The sequence below is a fragment of the Epinephelus fuscoguttatus genome, linkage group LG14 (genome assembly GCF_011397635.1).
Source record: "Epinephelus fuscoguttatus linkage group LG14, E.fuscoguttatus.final_Chr_v1".
Classification (NCBI taxonomy): domain Eukaryota; kingdom Metazoa; phylum Chordata; class Actinopteri; order Perciformes; family Serranidae; genus Epinephelus; species Epinephelus fuscoguttatus.
In genome coordinates, this window is record NC_064765.1 from 11,239,631 (window position 1) to 11,261,038 (window position 21,408).

Consider the following 21,408-nt stretch of genomic DNA (forward strand, 5'->3'; position numbering starts at 1 on the left):
AAAGCTTCAGTGAGTCCTGGTTCTGTTTTTGAGAATTTGTCAGACAAGAAGCTCTAGTTTCTGTTAATAAGGCCTCGGTGAGTAAGAAGATGTACTGCTTGGCTGTAGAAGAGCACAAGATAGCCTCGATGGCTCTGGCAGAGTCACTTGGCCTTGGAGTCAGCCATGCGGATTGTAAACTCTGCAGACAGAAGACCCAAAGAAAAACCCTGGGGCTTCTTTAAAAACACATCGCTCCGAGCATCTCCCTTCAATCATCAGTGAAAGCTAGCGGAGATACAGTACACTCAGAGGTGATGATATCTGTGAGCTCATCAAGAGTGCCCCCTCCTTTCCTTTCCAAACCACTCTCACTGTGTTTGTGCTTTACAGGCCCAGAGCTGCCCAGGTGAGGGTGAAGGCGAGGGCAGGTTGGTGCTTCTGTGAACGGGACAAGCACTCAGGGGTAAATAATCCCAAAGACCTCGCCCACCTGACCTCCACTGCTAATAAAAGTACAAATTCTAGGCGTCCACAAAGAAGTCAAAAAGGTAAATGAGGGCGGAGTAGCAGGCCAGAGCCCCATTCTTTGTATTTTATGGACAGGAGCGTGGCACTTGAGGGCCTTACAAAGCTGTGTCCGCTCCCAGACCCCGGTGGTAATGGGCTCGAACCGGGGACCAACAAGACAGGCTGTCACCTCGCAGAGGTCGAGATGTTGAGGTTAGGCTCATTAATGATGGTGTTAAAAAATATGCCTATGGGAAAGGGGTAGGAGGGTTTGATCAAAAGGCAGAGGCTTGATGGGCCTACCTTTAAAGGGGCAGGCCGTGCTTTTTAGGAGATCTCTTAAAAGTATGCCCTATTAAATGAGGGCACTTTTTGATGACTTGCTCGCTTTAAAATTTAGGGTCTAATAACGCTGATATTAAATCACATTTATAGCTATTTAGACAGATCTACATATAAATTAACACTCTATATAGAAAAGTAATGACCTATTCAACAACAGGTAGTTATCTTATGCCGTCTATTATACTGTAATATTTCAAACTGTGCCATTTTCTCTCAGTATGCACATTACAATTTATGTGTTTTGCTGTGTATTTGGACTGGTTGCTACAGTGAGAGCCTTGATCTACTCATGCCTTCCCTTTAGGAATGCCAAGTGCTCTGACGAAAAAAAGAAAGAGGGAGAGAGACAAAATATATGATTGAAGAAAAAGAAGAAGTGAATCACCAAGGGGAAAGGATGAAAGTTCAGCTATTTCTCATGTTAGATCTGAAGTACATAAGACAATCCAGAAGGCAATATAAAAAGGGGAAATCTATTTTTTACAGCCAGACAATTAATTTTAATGAGTGCGACCATAAAGATGGTAGAAGTCCATTGCATTGGTACATGAGGTTAAGAGCACTTTTCCGACCTAAATGGTCCAACATGGCAAATGCAGCCAATCGTGACTATAGCCATCCAATCTCTGCCTCAGAGTAAGAGAGTGTAACCAGAAATAAAAAGGGTTTCCTTTGGATCCAATAGCTGCTTGTTTGACATCGTGGTTGTCAGAGCTGACTGACTGTCAGAGAGTAAAACGTGTGTTGGACGAATAAAAAGAGTATAAAACAAGGAGTATGACACTCAAAATGCTTTCACTTATTTGTTCAAAGGGATACACCCAATTTTTTAAATGATATCCAGCTCTGGCTCCTACGTGGTTTGCACATACTCTAAGATGCTTTGGACAGAGTGCCTGCCAAAAAAAATGTAATCTAATAATGTTGATTTCAACTGAGCTCCATCCTGCACAATAACATGATATAAAACAAATTACTGATAGACTGAATCAATGACAAAACTGTTAAAGTAAAAAGTGTTTGAGCGTGGCAGGAGGAGGCCCATAAAGACAGACCTTTGGAGAGAGGAATAGGAAAATAAAGTCTAGGGGAAGAAGATGCAACATGGGAGCAGAGGGGAAGTGATAAACCTTTGGCGCTTGTGACACGGCAGGCTGCCAGAGCTTGATCTGGATCAGGCCAGGTTGGGTTTCACCAGCACCGCAAACCTACTGGACCCTGGAAGAGCCCGGGTTATGGAGCAAGCTGTGGTGCGGTGTGGATAAAGGAAGAAAAAGTTCCTTAGGCTGTAAAATGTGCTACGACATCCCTCTGTCACTCTGGATTCTTTCTCACTCCGATAAAAATGACTCCTCTGATTCCCTATGGTGATGTTGGGACCAGTTTGCCGGTCCAGATGTCTGCTCATATACTGTGACCTCTGTGACCTGAGATCAGGCTGTGTTAGTGTGGAGGGGCAGGAAAAGAGCTGCATAAAACAGCACGAGGACAGGCTGAGACTCAGATGTTTTGAGCATTACAAACTTCTGCTTGACTGACAGATCACTCTATATGTTAGAGAGGACTGTGGCAAATTTAGAAAGCTACTAATGAAGTGGAGCAGATAGGTGGAAAAAATGAGCAGTCTTACGGACATTTCCAGTAAGTGGTTGCGTAACAGAAAGGATTCCTTGGGTGTTTAAACTGGGGTCTCTTAACCTCGGCCAAATGCTGTTAACTGAAATTACGGCACTAATGTTTGAGCAATCGTTTTAATTATAGCATGTATATATAACATACAACAGCCAAAGTAACATAAAACTTGTTTATCCACAGATCTGCAAGTATTCCTCATACAACTTTTCTTTAACAGGAACCAAACTAGATTGATTCACAATTTTAATTAGGGCTGATAGGGCACAGTGGAGGTAACATCACCTAACAACAACGAGAATGGAAGAGAAACTACCCTGCATTCTTGCGGTGTCGAAGAAATCTGAGAAAATTAGTTCCTGGCAGTGAAAATTCATGTGAACACCCCCTCAAGTCAGAACAACAAATCTGAAAGTCTGCGAAAATTTTGGTAGTCAAGTTGCCGAGTTGACATCATGTATCCAGAAAAACGGCAGAAAAAAAAAAGTTCATTTGATGGTAATATTACATGTCAATTGTTGTGCTCACATGTATTAGGTTGTAACTCTTAGTCACTGTCCATGCAGACAGACCTAGATGAGTTAGAAAACTTATAGTACAGAAATATTTTAGTAATTTTAGAGGATGTACTGGTGCAGCAACAAGTACGGGACAAAATCACTTTGTGATGGAAAGCAGCGCCCATGTTGTTTCCGCATTACATCTTAAGCCCTGTTTCCAAACACTTTCAGTATGGTGCCTTTGGAACCAAAAGTAACTCTTTAGACATGGTACCTAGACCCTAATGTTTCCACTGCAAACACCCCCCGTCACGTGGGCAGGGTTGTTGTCACTCACTGCTCCGTCCAGTACTAACTTTATCAGTCTGCACCTGGTTTATTGTTCACAGAATGAGGCTGCACGCCAACATTTTCAGAACAAAATAAAACAGGCTGCAGTGAGAGTCCCTCTCAATGGGATATTTAAAAATAGCAAGTTTGTGCACTTAATTCGTCTCAGGCAAGCTCAGGGGTTTAGTGTTGCTGGAGCCCACAGGAACAACGCTCCATGATGCTTTTTTTTCGTTCCTGACTTATTTTATGTCATGGAACAAAACCTGAAAGTCTTTTAAGCTTTGATGCATCTAACCAAAAACCCATTCAAAAAACCCACTGACTTTGAGATGATGGAACTGCGAGTGCAAAGATGATGACTCATTTCTGGATTTTCGGACTCATTCCTGGGGCACTCGATCATGGAAAACTTTTGAGAAAGTAATTGGTAAAAAGGTGTGGGAGCCCTGTGTATTACTGAACCGACACAAACAGGTGAATCCCTTCTCTTCATCCAGAGCAAGTAGGTTAATTGTCATCTTTGTCATTTAATTGGCAACAATATACCTGATAGACTAACAATAAAGGCGATTTACAAAGCAGTAAAATTAAGAGTTGGTCTAACTTAACTTCACTGTGCAAAAACAATTTAAAAAATGGGCAGTAATACTGCATGCTAATACTTCATGCTCACGCTGTTGAGCTACCCAAGGAAAATTTCTTCACTGCGACAGCCCTAATTTCAATGTCGGAGAAAGATGCAAAACAGGAAGAAGAAGAAGAAGAAAAAAAAAAAAAGCCATGACAGATGACGGCAGGCCAGACAAGCTAGGTCAGGACTTCCTGGTGATAGTCTGGTCCAGGCGAGCGACAGTAACAACCACTTTGATGTGAGGAGAGGCTGCAGGATTTTGGAGTCTCCCCTGACAGCAGGTAACCACAGGCTATAACACAGTGTGCTCCAGACAGAAGACAACTGCCCTGCATGCTTCCAGAGGGAAACCCGAGAGTCACTAATACTTTGATGCATTATCTTTTCTAAGCCCTGTCACAAGAGACCAAGACGCAGATCTCTGCTGCCGGTGCCACCAAACATCCCAAAGATGCTAAAAGCAATCTTTACAAATGCCTTCATTGTTGCATAAAATGCTCCCTGTTACATTCTTTATTCCTAGTAAACATCTGTAACTTGATGTGTTGAGGTGTTTAGTGACACTTGTTTGGCCTGGGGCAGTGTAATGTTGCTAAAGGTGAACTGGGGTACTGTAAAGGCACACTGATGAGCAGCATGAAGAAAAACCATTGCCCAACTCCTGGATAAAGAGGGATCTTAAGTGAAAGGCTGTCACTACTGTTATCTTTCTCTGTCTTCTTTCTCCATTTAGCTTTCCTTTCATCACTTATCTGACACATACATCTTTCTCGGACAGAAACGACAACTCTATGCTCAACTGGTATTACTAAGAACTTAGGATGAAGACTTTAAGGCCACTTCAGACTGTAGCCACTTTTACTGGACGCCATCCAGATCCTGTACCTTAGATACAGTCATTTTAAGTGCATTATGAGTGACATGAGGTATTATGGATCCAGTCAGTGATGCAGACCTTCGAAAGCAGCAGCCACGCAAAGGTTTATAAACAAGGTTGAGTGTGGTCTCTGAGGTAAAGATCGAGCAATTATGGAAGAAGTGTATGAAGAAGTGCTGCTCTTTGCAATACTGTGCATGCCAACAAACCTCTGCAATTATGTAAGTAATTGCAGCTGGTTTGCAAACCTGGCACATGCCTCTCAAAATCTGAAATGTCAGGATCTGTGACGACTGTGTGCAACTGGCTTTTTAGTCTGTGGTACTAAGTCATTCACTTTCTCTTTCACCTTTGTAAAAAATATTCTGTCTATCAGGTAGCCAGACTGTTTTTTTTAACAGATGCAAAGAATGAGGAAGCAAGCACAGGGAAACAACACACGTGCTATGCGATGCCCACATGCAGCCATTGCTAATCTTTAAACAAAAGAGAAGTCACATGTGCCTTTTCCTGCTTTCACTGACTTCAGCAGCAGCCGTCACGTGGGCTCGATGGAGATTTGTCCACAGTGCCATTTTGGAGAGGGATAACAACTTCCACCAGGACTAGAGTGCAACTTGGGTAAATATGTACACATTACTTGGTGCAGGGACCAGGCTGAGACCTTAAGGCGAAGTTTTCAAACTGGTCCAACCACAGGGTCTAGGGATGGGGCCGATCTGATCCAGTATCGGTATTGAGTTCCGATACCAATGTAATTCACGGATTGGAAATTTCCGATCCACCAGCCGTGTCTGTGCTTTCACGTTGTCTGCTTGAATGATATGATGATTGCTACATAGTAGTGTTGCACGGTATACTGGCAACAACGATAGACTATGGTACTAAAACACGACAGTACATATGATACCATAATGTTGGAGTACCTCAGGTACCACTACTGTGGGATAAGTTCAAAGTCCAATCGCAAGAGGGTGAGTGTCCATGCGTCGTCCAATAACGGTGTGCGCTGGCCACCTGGCACTCAGTATGCTGCTGCAGTGGTTTGTATCCAGTGACATTTCAGGTATTAGCTGAGCTATTGACTATCTTTAAGCAGTGAAAGTTATTAATTTATTTTTACTTGTAGGTTAGATTTGTTTATATATGCTACAGTGATTTGTTTTCCACAGAGCTCTATGGCAAGTATTTTACTCGCATTTGAAACTAAAACTTCCCAAAAGTACCTGAACAGCCGAGCCGTGACGGCACACAGGTATGTGATGTGTCAGAGGGGAAACGAGCCATTCACATTTCCACAAACTTCACCGCACTTAAGGGGCCGTTCTTTACTTGTCAGGGGAGGAGGGTGGCTGGTTGATTTTAGGTTGATTTTGTATTTTATTTATTTTGATCCCCCCTATGTTAATCACTTATTCATTCTGTTTTTGAAGTATGAATAGGTCAGTAAGTAATTTATTCCATTGAAATATCATTGATGTATTATAGAAAAGTGATTTATCTTTTTATAAATGACAGAAAGCACATCTGCCTCATTTTTGCTGTGGTATCCTGATACTACTCAGAACCATGATATTTTCACTGGTATCATACTGTGGGTCCCAATTTTGGTACTGTGACAACACTACTACATAGTAGTGTCTACTTGATTTGTATCTGCGCTGTTCAGATTAATATGACAGGTATTTTTTTTGTTTTTTGATAGTGTATGCTGCACTAGTAGTTTAACACAGTCTTGGAATTTAATAAATATTGACAATCAATTTGAAACCCTTGCAGTTGCATATTTGTTTTCAGGATGGGATTTTTCCTGTTAACAGGATTTCCTGCTTTTCTGACCTTATACTTACCTCAAGTTCCCTTTTGGGACATACATGCATACATACGTGCATATCATACTTGATATACTACTCATACTCATATATCTCCTGTAGAGAGGAGTTTATTACAGCCTCATATAAAATCAACAATAATGATAATAATATTAAAGCAAACAGAGCACTGGTATCGAATAATATCGGTATCAGCAGATATCCAAATTCAGGTATCAGGATCGGATTGGAAGTGAAAAAAATGTGGATTGGTGCATCCCTAACAGGGTCCAGATCTCTCCTTAGTCAAGAGTTCAAGGTCCACACAATTTAATATATTCAGCGTCATACTTGTGTTTGGCCATGTAGTCCAGCTAGTTTGCTGTGTCTGTCAAGCAGCTGTCTGATAATCACTTAAGCAGGATTTATACTTATGTGGAAGACCCTACGCTGTAGCCTACACCGTTGTGAGCATTTATACTTGTGTGGTGGTGTGTCTGTGTCACTCTGCAGTTACACCTCCAAAACACTAGGCAGTGATGGGGTTTCTGTGGAGTGCTGTTAAGTTTAGTTGATTCAAAACACACCTAAAACACACATGAAACATGGCTTAATAGAGACAATTTCAAACACGAATACAGCTTCACTATAGCTCGCAGCATTCACAGACAAAGTATTTGTCTTTTGCTGAACACATTTTCCCTACAAATACAACATGCTAATGTTATAAGCACGAGCCTATGGCATTTTACATTGTATAAATTAGCCTACAACGAGTGGAGATGTCCTCTGCTCATATGAAACCTGGACAAATTCCAAAGTGTAAATCTCTGAAGGATAAATTACACACAAGACTTAAAATGCTATTTTTGTTGAGGCTTTATTATCTACACAATTTATTGTTTCTTATCTGTGAAATTAAAGTACCGGTAAATAAAAGTTTCCTTTCCACTGAGGGAAAAGGTTTCAGCATACAAAAGTAGACAGGAGGTCTGTGTTGCCACGTGTGGTTACATTTTTGGGGAGGTGCATGTTAGGCTAGTATAGTATAGTATAAATTCTGCCTCCTTGCCTTACTCTACAGTAGAAAACAGCACTTCAAAATAAAAGCTCTGTGCTGGAAATTCACTTCAAAATACTTCAAAATAAAGTGTGTTTAACATACTTGACATGTTTGCAAGTCACTTGTGGTTCATTCAGAATGGACCTGTGACCTACTTTTGGACTGAGATGCACTAGTTAGGAACCACTTCCTTAAGGTGTATTACATAAGTGGACTATGCCATTATGAGCATTTCTCTTTGTGTAGTGGTGTCTCTGTGTTGCATTTCAATTACACTTCCAAAATGCCAGTTGGTGGTGGGCTTTCTATGCCACTGTGTTAAGTTTGAGTGTTTTAGCTAACACACCTAACACACAAGCCTATCCTCAACAATGTTTAAAAAAGTACAAAATTCAGCTTCATTTCAACTCACAAGCATCATTGAAAAACATTCTTCTTACACTAGACACGTTCTCTCCACAAATACAACATGCCAACATTATTAGCATTAGCCTATTGCTTAAATTAGCCTATCAGCTAGCAGAGGTTTCCTCTACTCATATGAAGCCAGGATAAATCACACACAAGATTTAAAATGCTATTTTGTGGGGGCTTTATTGTCGACACAATTAATTGTTTCTTTCATGTGAAATATGCATCCACTGCAGCCCGGCCATCTACATTACAGTCTAGTTTAAATGTCTCTTTACGTGTGGCAAAAATGTGGCTTGCAACTGTTTGGAAAAGGGGTCATGAAGTCGGGACAAAGGACATACATACATGCATGTCTGAGTTTTGAAAGTCAAAAATAAAATGAGAGAAATGGGGCAGCAGGGGGGCAGCACTGTGGTTGCAGCACAGTCAGGGTCTAGTGAAATCAAAGCACATAATGTCTCCACTCTGTAATTAGTGTACTGGAACGTGAACCCCTTCACTGATAATGATTACAGGTGCTCCAGTACGACACACACACACACACACACACACACACACAAACAAACACACACACAAAGACACACCCACACACATCTATTTGTGACTGATAGTTACATCATCAACATCTGTCACAACATTAAAATTAATGGCTTAGCTTTTAAAAGTTTATTTTTCTGGCATTTTGCTTTTATTAGTTAGTTGACAGGAAAGGGTGAAAAGAAATGAAGCTGCACTTACGTATGCATTGGATACTGCCGGGACCAACTGCATGCCCCATTTTTCGGCCCCAAATTTCACATTATTCAAGAATTACCAAATTGACATGTGAAACTGAGTATGATGTAATTTTCATGATAATTTCAACCAAACCAATTATTTATTTGTTTAATTGAAAACATATTAAAGAGATGAAGAGGGCAGTTCACAGAGATGTCTGATATTTGGTAGCTTGTGATGAACAGTTTTATTAATTGGCAACTGAGGCATCATCCAAGACAGCACGACTGGAATGCCAATGCCTGTTGAATATGCTGCTCTGTTTTGCTCATTCAAGGATTTGCTCTCTACTTTTTGCACTGGACTCACCCCTGCTCAGGCTCGCACACTGCAGCGATGCACAGACTGAGCTCAGTTCACCCTGCACACACGCTGCATGTGTTTTTAGCTTTACACTGTGAGTAAAGTCTTGCCCTGGAGTCTCACAGCACCGGAGGGATTAGAAGCCGACTTGACGACTGCTGACCTGCCTGCTCCTTTACAAGGAAAGATCAGCTATCAGGCTGCTGCTGCTTTGTGCCCTGCTGTTTGAGGGTTGTGTCAGGGATTCCTCCATAAGTGCACTGGGGTTCACCAAGCAGTTGGGGGGCAAACAGAGGTGGGAGGGAGTCAAGCCTCTGGGCCATCCTTGGCGCTGTCATACGTTCCCTGAAAAGACTGGACGTCATCTGTCAAAGCCCTCATCAAAGATCACTTTCAAGCCCCCCAAGCGGGACACACTTTCATGCGTGCTGTGACCAAATGGAGGTAGTGTTGCCATGGATACTGCCGCGAGCAAGGGCCAGTACCAGGTTTTTCTAATCAGGCTTGAAACAGGCTACTGGCAGGCTTAGTGGTTTGCAATGACTCTGACAGCCATGTCATACAACACAATTTACAGAATTGCATAATTCAATACAAATCTACTCAAACACATGTACAACAGAGGTTCAAAACAAAACATTACATAATCACTCCACAAACTACAAACTCAGAAGGAATGACGGAAGTTTAAACAATGCATTCAACATGATGTCGATGATGTTGTTATATAATATGGTTTATATTAACATAACCACCATGAGATGGTTGCTGAAAAGCTAAAACCACATAAGACAACACAAAAACAGAAGAAACAGCTAATGTGTAGTGGGAGGAGTTTTAAAAGGTGAATAAGAGAAAAATATGACGAGTACGGGCAAAAGGAGGAATCAAAAGAGAAAGTTTGGCTGCAGAGGGACAACAGAGTCAAGAGTTAAAATACATATTTGGAGCAAACAGATCAGATCACGTGCACGGTGTAGAAACTGCACGAAGTTCACAATGACAGGATAAGCTGCTCCAGAGGACACAAACTCAAGGAAGGCGTGGTTTCAATCTTAGGCGGAAGTGAAAGGGGTGATGGGAAGTTGCTTTCAGATGAGTGTGAGTATGTTTGCGCAAGCATGTGTATAAGGGTGGAGCTCCATGTAACAGGATCTCGACATGAAGGGAAATGCAGGCTCAGTACAACTCTCTAATGAGAGGGAGAACCTGATCAGAGTCAGATGGGGTGCCCCGAGCGCACAGCCCCCTGCAGAAAGTGCCGCCCGACACCCTTTGTTACCTCCAAGTGAGCTGAGACCAGCCCATGAACCATGTAACTAGGTGGTTTCCAGGTTAATGAAAAGCTGTAACTCCGGTCCCACTGTCTCTCTCTGCTAAACTGACGACTGCCCTCCCTCCCCACCCTGCATCGCACCCTCCATCTTCACCCCCACATTCCTGCCCCTGCCCATGGAGGACGGAGAGAGGGGGAGTCAGGGGCAATTAAGGGCTTACTTTTTGTGAAGCATGCTACATTTATATTTTGGTTTGATTTTTATCCAGAGTGACTCACAATGAAAAAAATGTTTTAATGTCTGGATACATTTTTATTTTTGGATTCGGTACATTTAAAAGCAACACAGATTTTAAAAAAAGTGTCACACACGTGTGGAGTAAATAGTTGTCATGATCTTTAAATGGTTCCTTAAAACTAATTTTGGTGCGCAGCTCCTCTCCAACATGCCCTGCTGTATTTCCAATATGATTTCAGCTATTTTGCCTTCATCCAACCTGACGTGCTTGTACTGACACTGAGTTTAGTCTGTACGTTGGTGTGTGTGCATTCTCATTGAAAAAACTTCTAAACATATGTAATCAAAACGCTTCTCTTTGTTTTATATCATCGTAAACGGAATATAATATATTTCAGACAAATCAAGCACTTGAGATGGGCATATTTCAATATTTCTCATAAAACTCTAGGGCTGGACAAAAAAAACAATCCCGAAAGGAGATCTCAATAAAATGTATGTCGATGACGATGATAAACTATAGTAATTTTTACTCGATATCGATATACCGAGTCGGATCCAAACAGCATGTCATGCAGCAGAAGTTAATCTGCAGTGTTGGGGATGCGAATCATTGTACATGCCCATTTCTCACTGCAAAGTTTCGGAGGAATTGAAAGTAGCAAGGACATAATGAAAAGAGGGAAAAATGAGTGGATGTCAGGAGCGGTTAAACTGAAGAGGAGCTTGTGTTATCCTCAAAAACGTATGAAATTGTGGATAGAAAAGGTTACAGAACGTCAATAATTTGGAAGTGGTTTGGCTACTTGAAAGGTGACGACGCACAGACAGAGGTGGTCTGCAAAATATGTCGTCGGTTGGTGCTAACCAGGACGGGAAACACAACAAATCTTTTCCATAACCTGAAAAAGTGGCATCCCAGTGACTATACTCTGTACGTTAACATGCACGCAGTGGTTGAGCGAAGCTCATAGCTTGGCTCATCATTCAAGTCGGACTTCTTGTCTTGTCTGAGCATGCAGAAGAGAAAATTGAATTTCTGACCAAATACGTCTGACTCTGCCTCGATAGGCGGCGCTGTGTCCTTTTTAATATGATGCATATTGAACTAGTCCTGGGTAACCCAAAGAGGAAGCTAACGACGCTAGCTGTCGGAGCATGAATGTAGTTTCCTTGTCCGTCCAGAAGTGTGTCTTCTGCTTCTCGATCACCATGGTGTTTGTTTGTTTGTTTGTTTTTCCGGGAGTTACTGCAGTGCTGCTATGTCATCTCCTTCTTCTTCCGGGTGAAAGCCTGCAAAAGAAAAAGTGATGCATGCACAGAAGGCCGAGTCCGAATCCAGTCGGATTAAGTGGATACATGAGGCAATAGCTGCATTTTCAATCGAATTATCTAGGTGTGTTCACCTAGATAAGTCGGACTAAGCCAATAATTTGATTTTCTCAAGCTGCATGTAAACGAACTGACTGAGGGCATGAAAACGATCGAAAAGGAACTATAACAGAAATGTAACAGACGCAGTGTCATGCTTTCTAGCCAAATACATGGTGCCATGAGCACCGCGTAGAAAGACGGGTTCAAGAAGTGAAGTGCTAGACTGCAGGTACGAGCTCCCGGGGAGGAAATATTTTTCTCAAACTGCTCTGCCCCAGCTTTACATCAAGGTCTGTGGGAAGCTGGAAAATAATTTGGTTTCTTCAGGTGTCTGACATTATCAGGATACTTTTCAATCTCAAAGCTTTATCAAATTATATATTGTGATAAATATCTATCAATACTGGGAAAATTATCGTGCTAATATTTTTTGCCATATCGCCCAGCCCTATATCTATAGCCCTCTATCTAACAAGCCATTGATCATAGAGAAAACACTCATAAGTTGCAGTCCTACTTGTGGTACGGTCAGTTCATACCACAACTGATGCTAGCCAAAGAATACTTCACCCATAAAACAACCACTTGTATACTGAACCCAAAAAAGGCGAACATTCTTTGTGGATTAAAGTCAACAGGAACTGCGTTTAACAAGAGCAAAACTATATCAAAAAACATCTGTTTGCAAACTCTCACGCAACACCTGCAGTATAATCCAGGTCTCATTCATTCAGTCATATGCTCAGTACTTCCCACACACACACGCATTTTGGCTAAAATGTTGAGATTTGAAACTCAGTATAAACAGTCTCATGCACGGCCAAGTAGCATGCCTGGGCATGTGCTTGCTCATGCACACTCAGGGTTTTTTTGTGGGTGAAGGTGTTTTCAATAGTAAGGTTTTAGGAAAAATGCATGTGTGTAGGAAGTACTGAGCATACGACTGACGTGGATTACACTGCATGAGTTATGTGAGAGTTTGTAAACAGATGTTTTGTTGTAGTTTTGCTGTTGTTAAATGTGTACCTGTTTACTTCAATTCACATAGAATGTTCACCTTTTTTGGATTCTCCGTTTATCATGATGGTATGCAAGACAAACAAAGTTTTCTTCAGAGATTCCAGGCAACACATGGTGAGTATTAGATAAACAAAATGTTATTTTGCGGGTGAAGTATTTTTAATAGCCATTTGTCCAGTAAAGGAAGTCTTATGTGTGACACTGAACCTCCTCCAGCCTGTTTGTGTCGTACACATGCTTATCTCCAAATGGCCAATATAAATTTGTACATGTTCAACTCCTTCACAACGATGAAAGAGGTAGTAAATCACATTGATGGAAGGTGGGCTCTGCAGGAGTCCCTTAGATGTAAGATAGATGTACTTGTTAGCAAAGGTGAGTAACAGGGGTCATGCTTCTATTGGTCAGTGAGCACGCAACGGGGAGTAAACTTGCAACAACAAAGGCACAAAGTGAATCATCTGACAGGACTTTCACTTTTACGTCCAACATCTGAAGCACAGTCCAGTGTGGTCGAGTCAAATACTTTCTATCATTACCAAATAGCATTTTACCCATCAGCATTCTTAACAGATATCCTGAGTTAATTTTGTTATGAGCTTTCCTACTCGGCTTTAAAAATATCTCATTTGTGCTATCAGTCATGTTAGAAGCTAAATGTCGCCTGTTTTTCAAATGTGTGGAACACAGCTATTCATTTATCTGCCAAAGCAGTTGTCTCGGAGGGTGAATCAGTATTTATTTAAAAGAAAAAGCTGCCAACTGCTCCCGGCATTTTCTTTTTAAATTTTATTATTCATAACAGCAGTATTTGGCCACTGATGCAGTGCTTTTATACCAACGGCTGCAGCTAATCCTACATCTCCTCCCCTAAGAGAAAGAGGAGAAAGATAAACCCTCATTTGGAAAATAGGTAAACACCAGCTCCCAGGCAGGTACATATTTAGCCCAGTTTACCATGCAAAAAAAAGGGGTAGAAAGAAAGGAGAAAAAAATCCCTTTGATTCTGAGTTGGTGGAAAAAAGTAAATTTACTCCAGTTGCCGTTCAATTTGGACTGGTGGACATTAAAGCAGGAGTCGGTGCCTAATAAGAGCCATGCCTGAACGAGAGAGAGAGAGAGAGAGAGAGAGAGAGAGAGAGACAGACCCAGTGGAGGTGTGTCTGTGTCTGACTCTCGGCTCCAAGGGTCCTGCTAATGGATTTCAGCTCCCTCAGTGTCCCAATTAGCTGGTATGTATGCTCGGTTTATGAATTCATGTGTGGATGTAAAGTGTGAGAACGTGCATGTACAGAACGTATGCATATCTGTATCACTAGTTTCAGTGTGTCATTCAGTAAAAGCCGCAACCTCCCACTTGACATCATTTGAAGTTCACAATTACAAAGACTATTCTGTTTGTTCATTTTGTAAAAAGAACAAAAAACAATCCCACAGCCAAGACCGAAAGGAATCAATTTGCTCATTCTCAGCAACAGAACGCCTATCAACATAAACACATGGCGACACAAACAGAAAACAAACAGATAAACCTGTCCTGTTTAAGAGCAGCTTTTACCACTTTTTAAGGAAGAGCATTACAAAGAAAATAGTGAGTGCACTTTTAACCCTGACCCCGCTTGAGGACGGACAGGCAGAGCTCAAGACTTACCTGTAATAAACCCCCATAGCTTCAACACGTGACCATAAATCACACTGCGTGCCTTCAAAGTATCAAATATCGACTAATACAACACCGCTCACCCCTGGCTTTTATCCCCACGTTTCCTCCTCTGTGTTCTGGTGGTGGCACTGCCTTCAAAGTGCAACCATCTCACTTTTTTAAAAGGCACACCGAGCAATTTATTTACCAAGAAAGTGCTGCCGTAAATGACAAAAAAAGCAGCACAATTTACTGACAAGTAGTGAATGGGGCAGGGGGGCTAGGAGCGAAGCCAGAGGTCTTGGCTAGGCCTGTGAAAGACTATAAAGCTTTAGTAGTAGCCCACGACCTGTTTATGGCCGGCTGAAACACTGTGGTGTGAGGCTCCTGATCACTCAACAGCTCGAGACTGCTGCCACTCTTGCGTAACGCACAAACAGAACAGGAGACGATGAGGAAAAACAAGCTGTTAGACACAGTGAGTGCATTTAGTGGCATCCGACTTATCCTGTAAGTCCCTGTTTTTGACAAGAACCACAGGCCATACCAAAAAAAAAAAAGAAGTAATAAGGTTAAAAAATGTGAGTGATTTCCAAACATCTAAAGTTAACATTGTGTGGGGGATGAATGGGTAAATGACGCATTTCATCATTTTCCATAAAAGGCTCTTGGCATCGGTGCCCATTGGTTTGGAGCATGACTGCAGGGCTGCCCAGCTGGGGGAAAAAAAAAGGCCTGGTATGCTCGGCACTTCACTACACAGACCCAAATACCCACCAAGAGGATTCAAGGCAGATGTGGACTAAAAATTGCTGTCTTGGGAGTAGCTTATACGTTAGCTTAAGTTACACAAAATATGACTTCATGTGTGAGTTGGACAGGTTGAATAGGAGGCTTACCTTGTCTTCACTACATCGAGGGGATGCATCAAGCAGATCTCTACCAGACCTGAAAGGTAGAAACAGTCAGAGTAAGTCACTTTCTGATGTTGTGAACACACTAGTGGTGATACAACAAAGTTTGTTAAACTACAAAGTGCCAAACTGAACTGGAACTTCAATTTAGTTCAGGGCTCAGAAGAAAGAAGACCTTTTTCAAAAGCCCACTTGACTGTTGCACTCCATAAATTTACACAATAACAGCAATAACACACAAAAAAACAACAACTGAAAAATTAAAAATCGGATTGTGGCCTTTCATAACAACCATTTCCCATAACCCATACAACATCACATGTTCATGGCATCACAGAAAAGACAGTGAGTTCAGACATGTCTATAATAACAGCCGAATAGAGAAGATCGCACAGAATGATATCTATGAACAGATATCTGCATATGTATGCAGACTCTGTAGAAACCTGAACAAGATTTTGTTATCGTAAGCATTCTGGTTTCTGTTTGAAGTCTGAGTAGTTTTGCCCAATCATGTTTAAGTGGCAGACAGAAAGTTCATGAGCAAAAGATGAGTAACACATTGGTTCAATCTCGGAACCTGTCAGCTATCGTATGATGATGATTTAATTTCAAGCATCACAATGTGATGATTGGTGCATTTCTCTGGCTTAAATCACTATTAAGTGAATATATATTTTGCACAGTTGGTCAATATGAGGGATTTAAAACTATAATGCAAGCAATGAAATAATTGCTAGATCAAACGATGATGAAAATAATCGTGTGCAGCTATAGACGTCTCATCGGTCTGAAATGTCTTTGTAACATTGTTCTTTTTAAAGTATGCACATTACATTGTTGCTGTATACTCAGACTTTACTAGGGTTTTTCTTTTTATGTATGATTGCAGTTATTCAATGGGGGAGATATCTTCATAAGCCATTTTTGGCCCTTAACCTTTCACCCTGCACAGTGTTTTAACTTTTAATTTATTTTTCCTGTATTTTCTATACATGTATGTGCAACTAAACTAGGGATGCACCGAAATGAAAATTTCTGGCCGAAGCCGAATAATATTAAACGCTTGGCCGAATACCGAGTACCGAATACCAAATATTGTTGTTTAGTTTTTCATTAGTTTTTGCATATGAACGCCCTCCAGATTAGTGTTGTCAGGGTACCAATATTGGGACCCACTGTACGATACCAATGAAAATATCATGGTTCTGAGTAGTATCAGGATACCACAGCGAAAATGAGGCAGATGTGCCTTTTGTCATTTATAAAAAGATAAATCACTTTTCTATAATACCTCAATGATATTTCAATGGAATAAATTACTTACTGACTTAATCATACTTCAAAAACAGCATCAATCAGTGATGAACATAGGGGGGATCAAAATAAAATAAATAAATAAAATAAGAATCAACCAGCCACCCTCCTCCCCTGACGGTTCCTTCATAAGTAAAGAACAGTCCCTAAAGTGCGGTGAGGTTTGTGGGTCGAGAACGGCTCGTTCCTCCTCTGACACATCACATACCTGTGTTCGGCTGGCTTGGCTGTTCAGGTACTTTTGGGCAGCCATGACGCCAAGAAGAGGATATTATTGGAGCCGACTTGTCTGTCGCCGGTAAGCCGATGGCCGCCATATTTGACAGGAATACATTAAGTTACTGTCTGTGTCTGTGACCCCCGTTCAAACCACAACCGATGGGATTCACCTTTCGTTACTGCTGGTGGTTGAAATCTGTAGGCTGCTCGCACAGCGTGCTGAATGATTTAAGCCTATTTTGCTCGCTCAAAACTATTTTTAGTCGCAAATGCGAGTGCGGTGACGGGTGGATCGCCACACTGCTGACATTTTACTCCGCCTGTCACTGCATGCTGTATGATTGCGTTATCAAAACACGCCCCTATTATTCAGCCTTGCTTTTAACTTATTCCACCGAATACCGAATGTGTGTTTTTTTTGCAATATTCGGCCGAATATATTCAGTTACCGAATATTCGGTGCATCCCTAAACTAAACTAAACCAAACCAAATTAAAATAAACTAAACTAGGGCTGCACAATATGCAGAAAAATTGATATTATGAATATTTTGACAGATATTAAGATTGTGATATGAGTTGCGGTTTAAGTGGAAATGGTGATTTTCATATTTTATTTTTCCTGAAAATGTGATTTTTGCCGGAGTCAGTACTAAACATGCATGTTCCCTTACATCTAGAATAATATTTGCAGACTGGACAATCTCTGTAGCAACACAATGCTTCATGTAATATCACGCTGTGACACATTTAACCTTCATGAAAAAATTGCAGCCCCTGAGATTTGGATATTGCACTCAGCCATGTTAAGATATCTATTTTATTTATGCGTAATTAACCCATATTTAACCAAGTAAGTCCCTTTGAGATCAACAATCTCTTCTACAAGGGAGAAAGCAGCACACAAACATGTAGAAATATTAGAACACCTACGCACAATGGCAAGACCCAACTGTCTCATTCATCCTTGTACTATATAACATAATATAATATCTGCAATAATTGTGCAGCCCTACTGTGCACCAGTCAAATCTACCATGAGGACCCCAGATGAACTTGTACAACTGAACTGTACATATCTGTTTAAGCCCTGCAGGATCAGAAGGCAACATAAATCTGATCTTTCATGTCAAGTGTGACAGTTGAACGAAAAAAAATCTGACAAGAAAGCTGCCTGACTGCTGACTGGAGCAAAAGTCAGTGAGAGTTTGTTCATGAGAAGCAGTTTTTTAAAGTAAAAGTGTTGTAAATGCTCTTCTTGTTGCTTGATACCAAATTGTTTTGACAGACATTTACTGCCAGCGCCCGCCAGCCTTCTAGCAGAACCTTATCATCACGCTGATTATCACTCTGCCTAATTTAAATGCCAACTACTTCAGTAATTCCTGGTGTTTTGAGCCTTGTACATTCAGCAAGAACATGGGTCTGAATGAGTGATCCAATGAGACTTCTTTCCAAAATTCCTGCGAGTGACTATAATTCTCTGCATTTTGAAGGGCTGAAGCCACCAACCATGTCATCCATGTAAACCCAGTAACATCAGCAGCGTGCCAGCAGCTGGAGAATCAATGCAGCCGGGTTGATCAGCGAGGGACTCTGAGGTTTCACACACACGCTAACTATGTGCATCTGTGTTGAAAAGCCACTGCTTTGGCACGGAGGCCTTCTGACTCAATCAAGTTTTTTTTTTAAACTCACAATTCTCACTGCATCCCTCTTCTGGTGCCGTGCGGATTCCACTGTGTGTGTACACAGCTGCTGTGCAATATGGACTCTTTCTAATTTGCTCAATTAAACATATTGTCTATAAAAGAGTGTGTCTTCTGGGGTTTTTCCAGGGAAGTAATTATCAAGTAAAATAGCACAGGAAAAAATTACTTTGTCTACAGTTGCATCTTAATGTACAATTGGGAGGAACTATTGAACCAAGCTACCGGCGGGCAAGAGTCAAACAAAATTCCATCTGTCACGGCTCAGTTGACCTGACTACGGTTGTTAATGATACTGCACTGAAAAGGTAAATACAGGACTGCTCTGGATGGATAATTTTTTGGCCCTGCTATTAATAGGCCTGCAGTGAACATGAGGCGCATCAAATCTTTCAGCAGGTAATCGGATTACATGATGAAACCAAACCTGCTTGATCAGCCTGTGCAAACACAAAGATGCAGGGAAGTGACCGAACATGCTCCAACAGGTGATGGAGTGGTGGGAGAGCAAAGTCTGAGAGAAAGGCAGAGCTTCTGTAATCTCATGCAAACACAACACTTGGACGGCAAGTGGGAAGTAAAAACAAAGAGAAGACCCAGAAAAAGATCCAGTTCTACAAAACGCTCCTGCAAACTTTATAGTAGAAAAATAAAGTTCTTGCACTGCATGTCCCGCTCTGCTTCATACAGAGGGAGTCTGTGGGAACTAGTTTAATTAATGGCAAATATTCAGTGGTGGAAAAATGATTTAGATCTTTTTCTAACATGACAGTAGCAATATCACACTGTAAAAGTCCTGGATTCAAAATAAATTGTACTGAAGTAAAAGTACATTTGTAGTATTTGCAAAAAAATAAATTAAAAAAAAACCAAACAATTAAAGTATCAAAAGTGAAAGTACTCATAAGGCAGCAGACAGGCCGGTCTCATTGTAATACTGCTGTATCATATAATGCATCATCTGATTATTATTACTATAACATCACTAGTAATGTTGTAGTCAGCTGAGGTAACTAAAGCCTTCAAATGCGAATGTGATGGAGTAAAATATAAAGTAAGATAAAATATCTTAAATTGGAAATGCTCAATTGAAGTACACTAAAACTGTACTTAAGAAAAGTACTTGAATTACTGTAATTAGTTTCCTAACATCATTGCATATAGCAATGTGCAGAGCTGCTGTTAGTTCATTTTTCTGTAACCGCTTATCCTGTTAGGGATCGCGGAGAGGGCTGGAGCCTATCCCAGCTGACATTGGGCGAGAGGCAGGGTACACCCTGGACAGGTCACCAGACTATCACAGGGCTGACACATAGAGACAGACAACCATTCACACTCACATTCACACCTACGGACAATTTAGAGTCACCAGTTAACCTGCATGTCTTTGCTCTGTGGGAGGAAGCGGGAGTACCCCGAGAGAACCCACGCTGACACGGGAGAACATGCAAACTCCGCACAGAGAGGCTCCACCACCCTGGGGTTCACACCAGTACAGTTGTCATGAACTGGGAAAATTAGCAAAAGAGACCAAAACCATTTATGTACATGGCTCTAAACATGTTCAGCACTTTAACATGGGGCTCTATGGGGCCTCTAGTGGCCATTCAAGGAACAGCATTTTTGACACTTCTGCGTTGACTTTATTTTTCAGCTCCAGAAAGATTGCCACTTGGCTATCAACATTATTAAATCACTATTGTTTCCAGCTTGATCGCAATAAGATCATGATTTATTGTATAGTGACATTTACAAATATTTATCAATTGTCCTCCATCTTTGATCACAGCACACATAGTAGGCCTTCAGCCATTAGCTAAATGAACGTTGGTCGGGATTGTCACTACAAGCTACATGTATGATAATGGTGGGGCACACAAAAATCTGTTTTTCAGCAATAATGTAAATACAGCGTACGAGTTTGGCATTAATAAATACTTATACTGTAGCTAAAAGCTGCCAAATTTTCTTTTTACACGTATGGTATATGTCTCTCACATTTGTAAACTGCCAAAGTTAAAAATAGGTTCGAATCTGGAAAGTTATATAGGGAATACCATTGTAGATGCACAGATGGGTAGGACTAGAAACAGCAGCAGGAGTAGTAAACATATTAGTGACTCATCCAAGATTATCATGGTGGAAGTCGTGTGTCTCCATTTTCGTCATCAACAAACTAACAAACATCAACAAGATAAAATAAATTAAACATTATTTTCATTAATAACCAAAAGAGTGCACTGCTAATGGTTAATGTACCTGCAGGTGACCGCAGCACCTGTGTACTTCACTTAAAATGATTCACACTAGATTTTGGGCCTCGTCGTAAACCTCATATTACAGGAACTCTAAAGGATACAGGTTAGCAAATGCTTCGTTAACTCAGAGCGGTAACAGTAGTTAACACTTTTTTACTAATTAACAGGCCTGCCCAACTGTGCCATTCACATACAGTGATTAGTTCAGTGTGTTCAGGTCCGTTCTCAGGCTGTCAGTAGTGGTGTCTAAGCACACTATGGGCCAGT

The 21,408-nt window shown here is 41.1% G+C and overlaps 1 protein-coding gene across 2 annotated transcripts in view; it reads right to left on the bottom strand.

Moving 5' to 3' along the window:
* Nucleotides 1-21,408, bottom strand: part of slc25a21 (solute carrier family 25 member 21) — a 130,064-nt gene that overhangs the window by 28,493 nt on the left and 80,163 nt on the right. For both annotated transcript variants that reach the window (XM_049596527.1, XM_049596528.1), the window contains one exon: nucleotides 15,625-15,673. In XM_049596527.1, coding sequence (XP_049452484.1) covers nucleotides 15,625-15,673 — 49 coding nt within the window. The remainder of the gene's footprint in view (nucleotides 1-15,624; nucleotides 15,674-21,408) is intronic.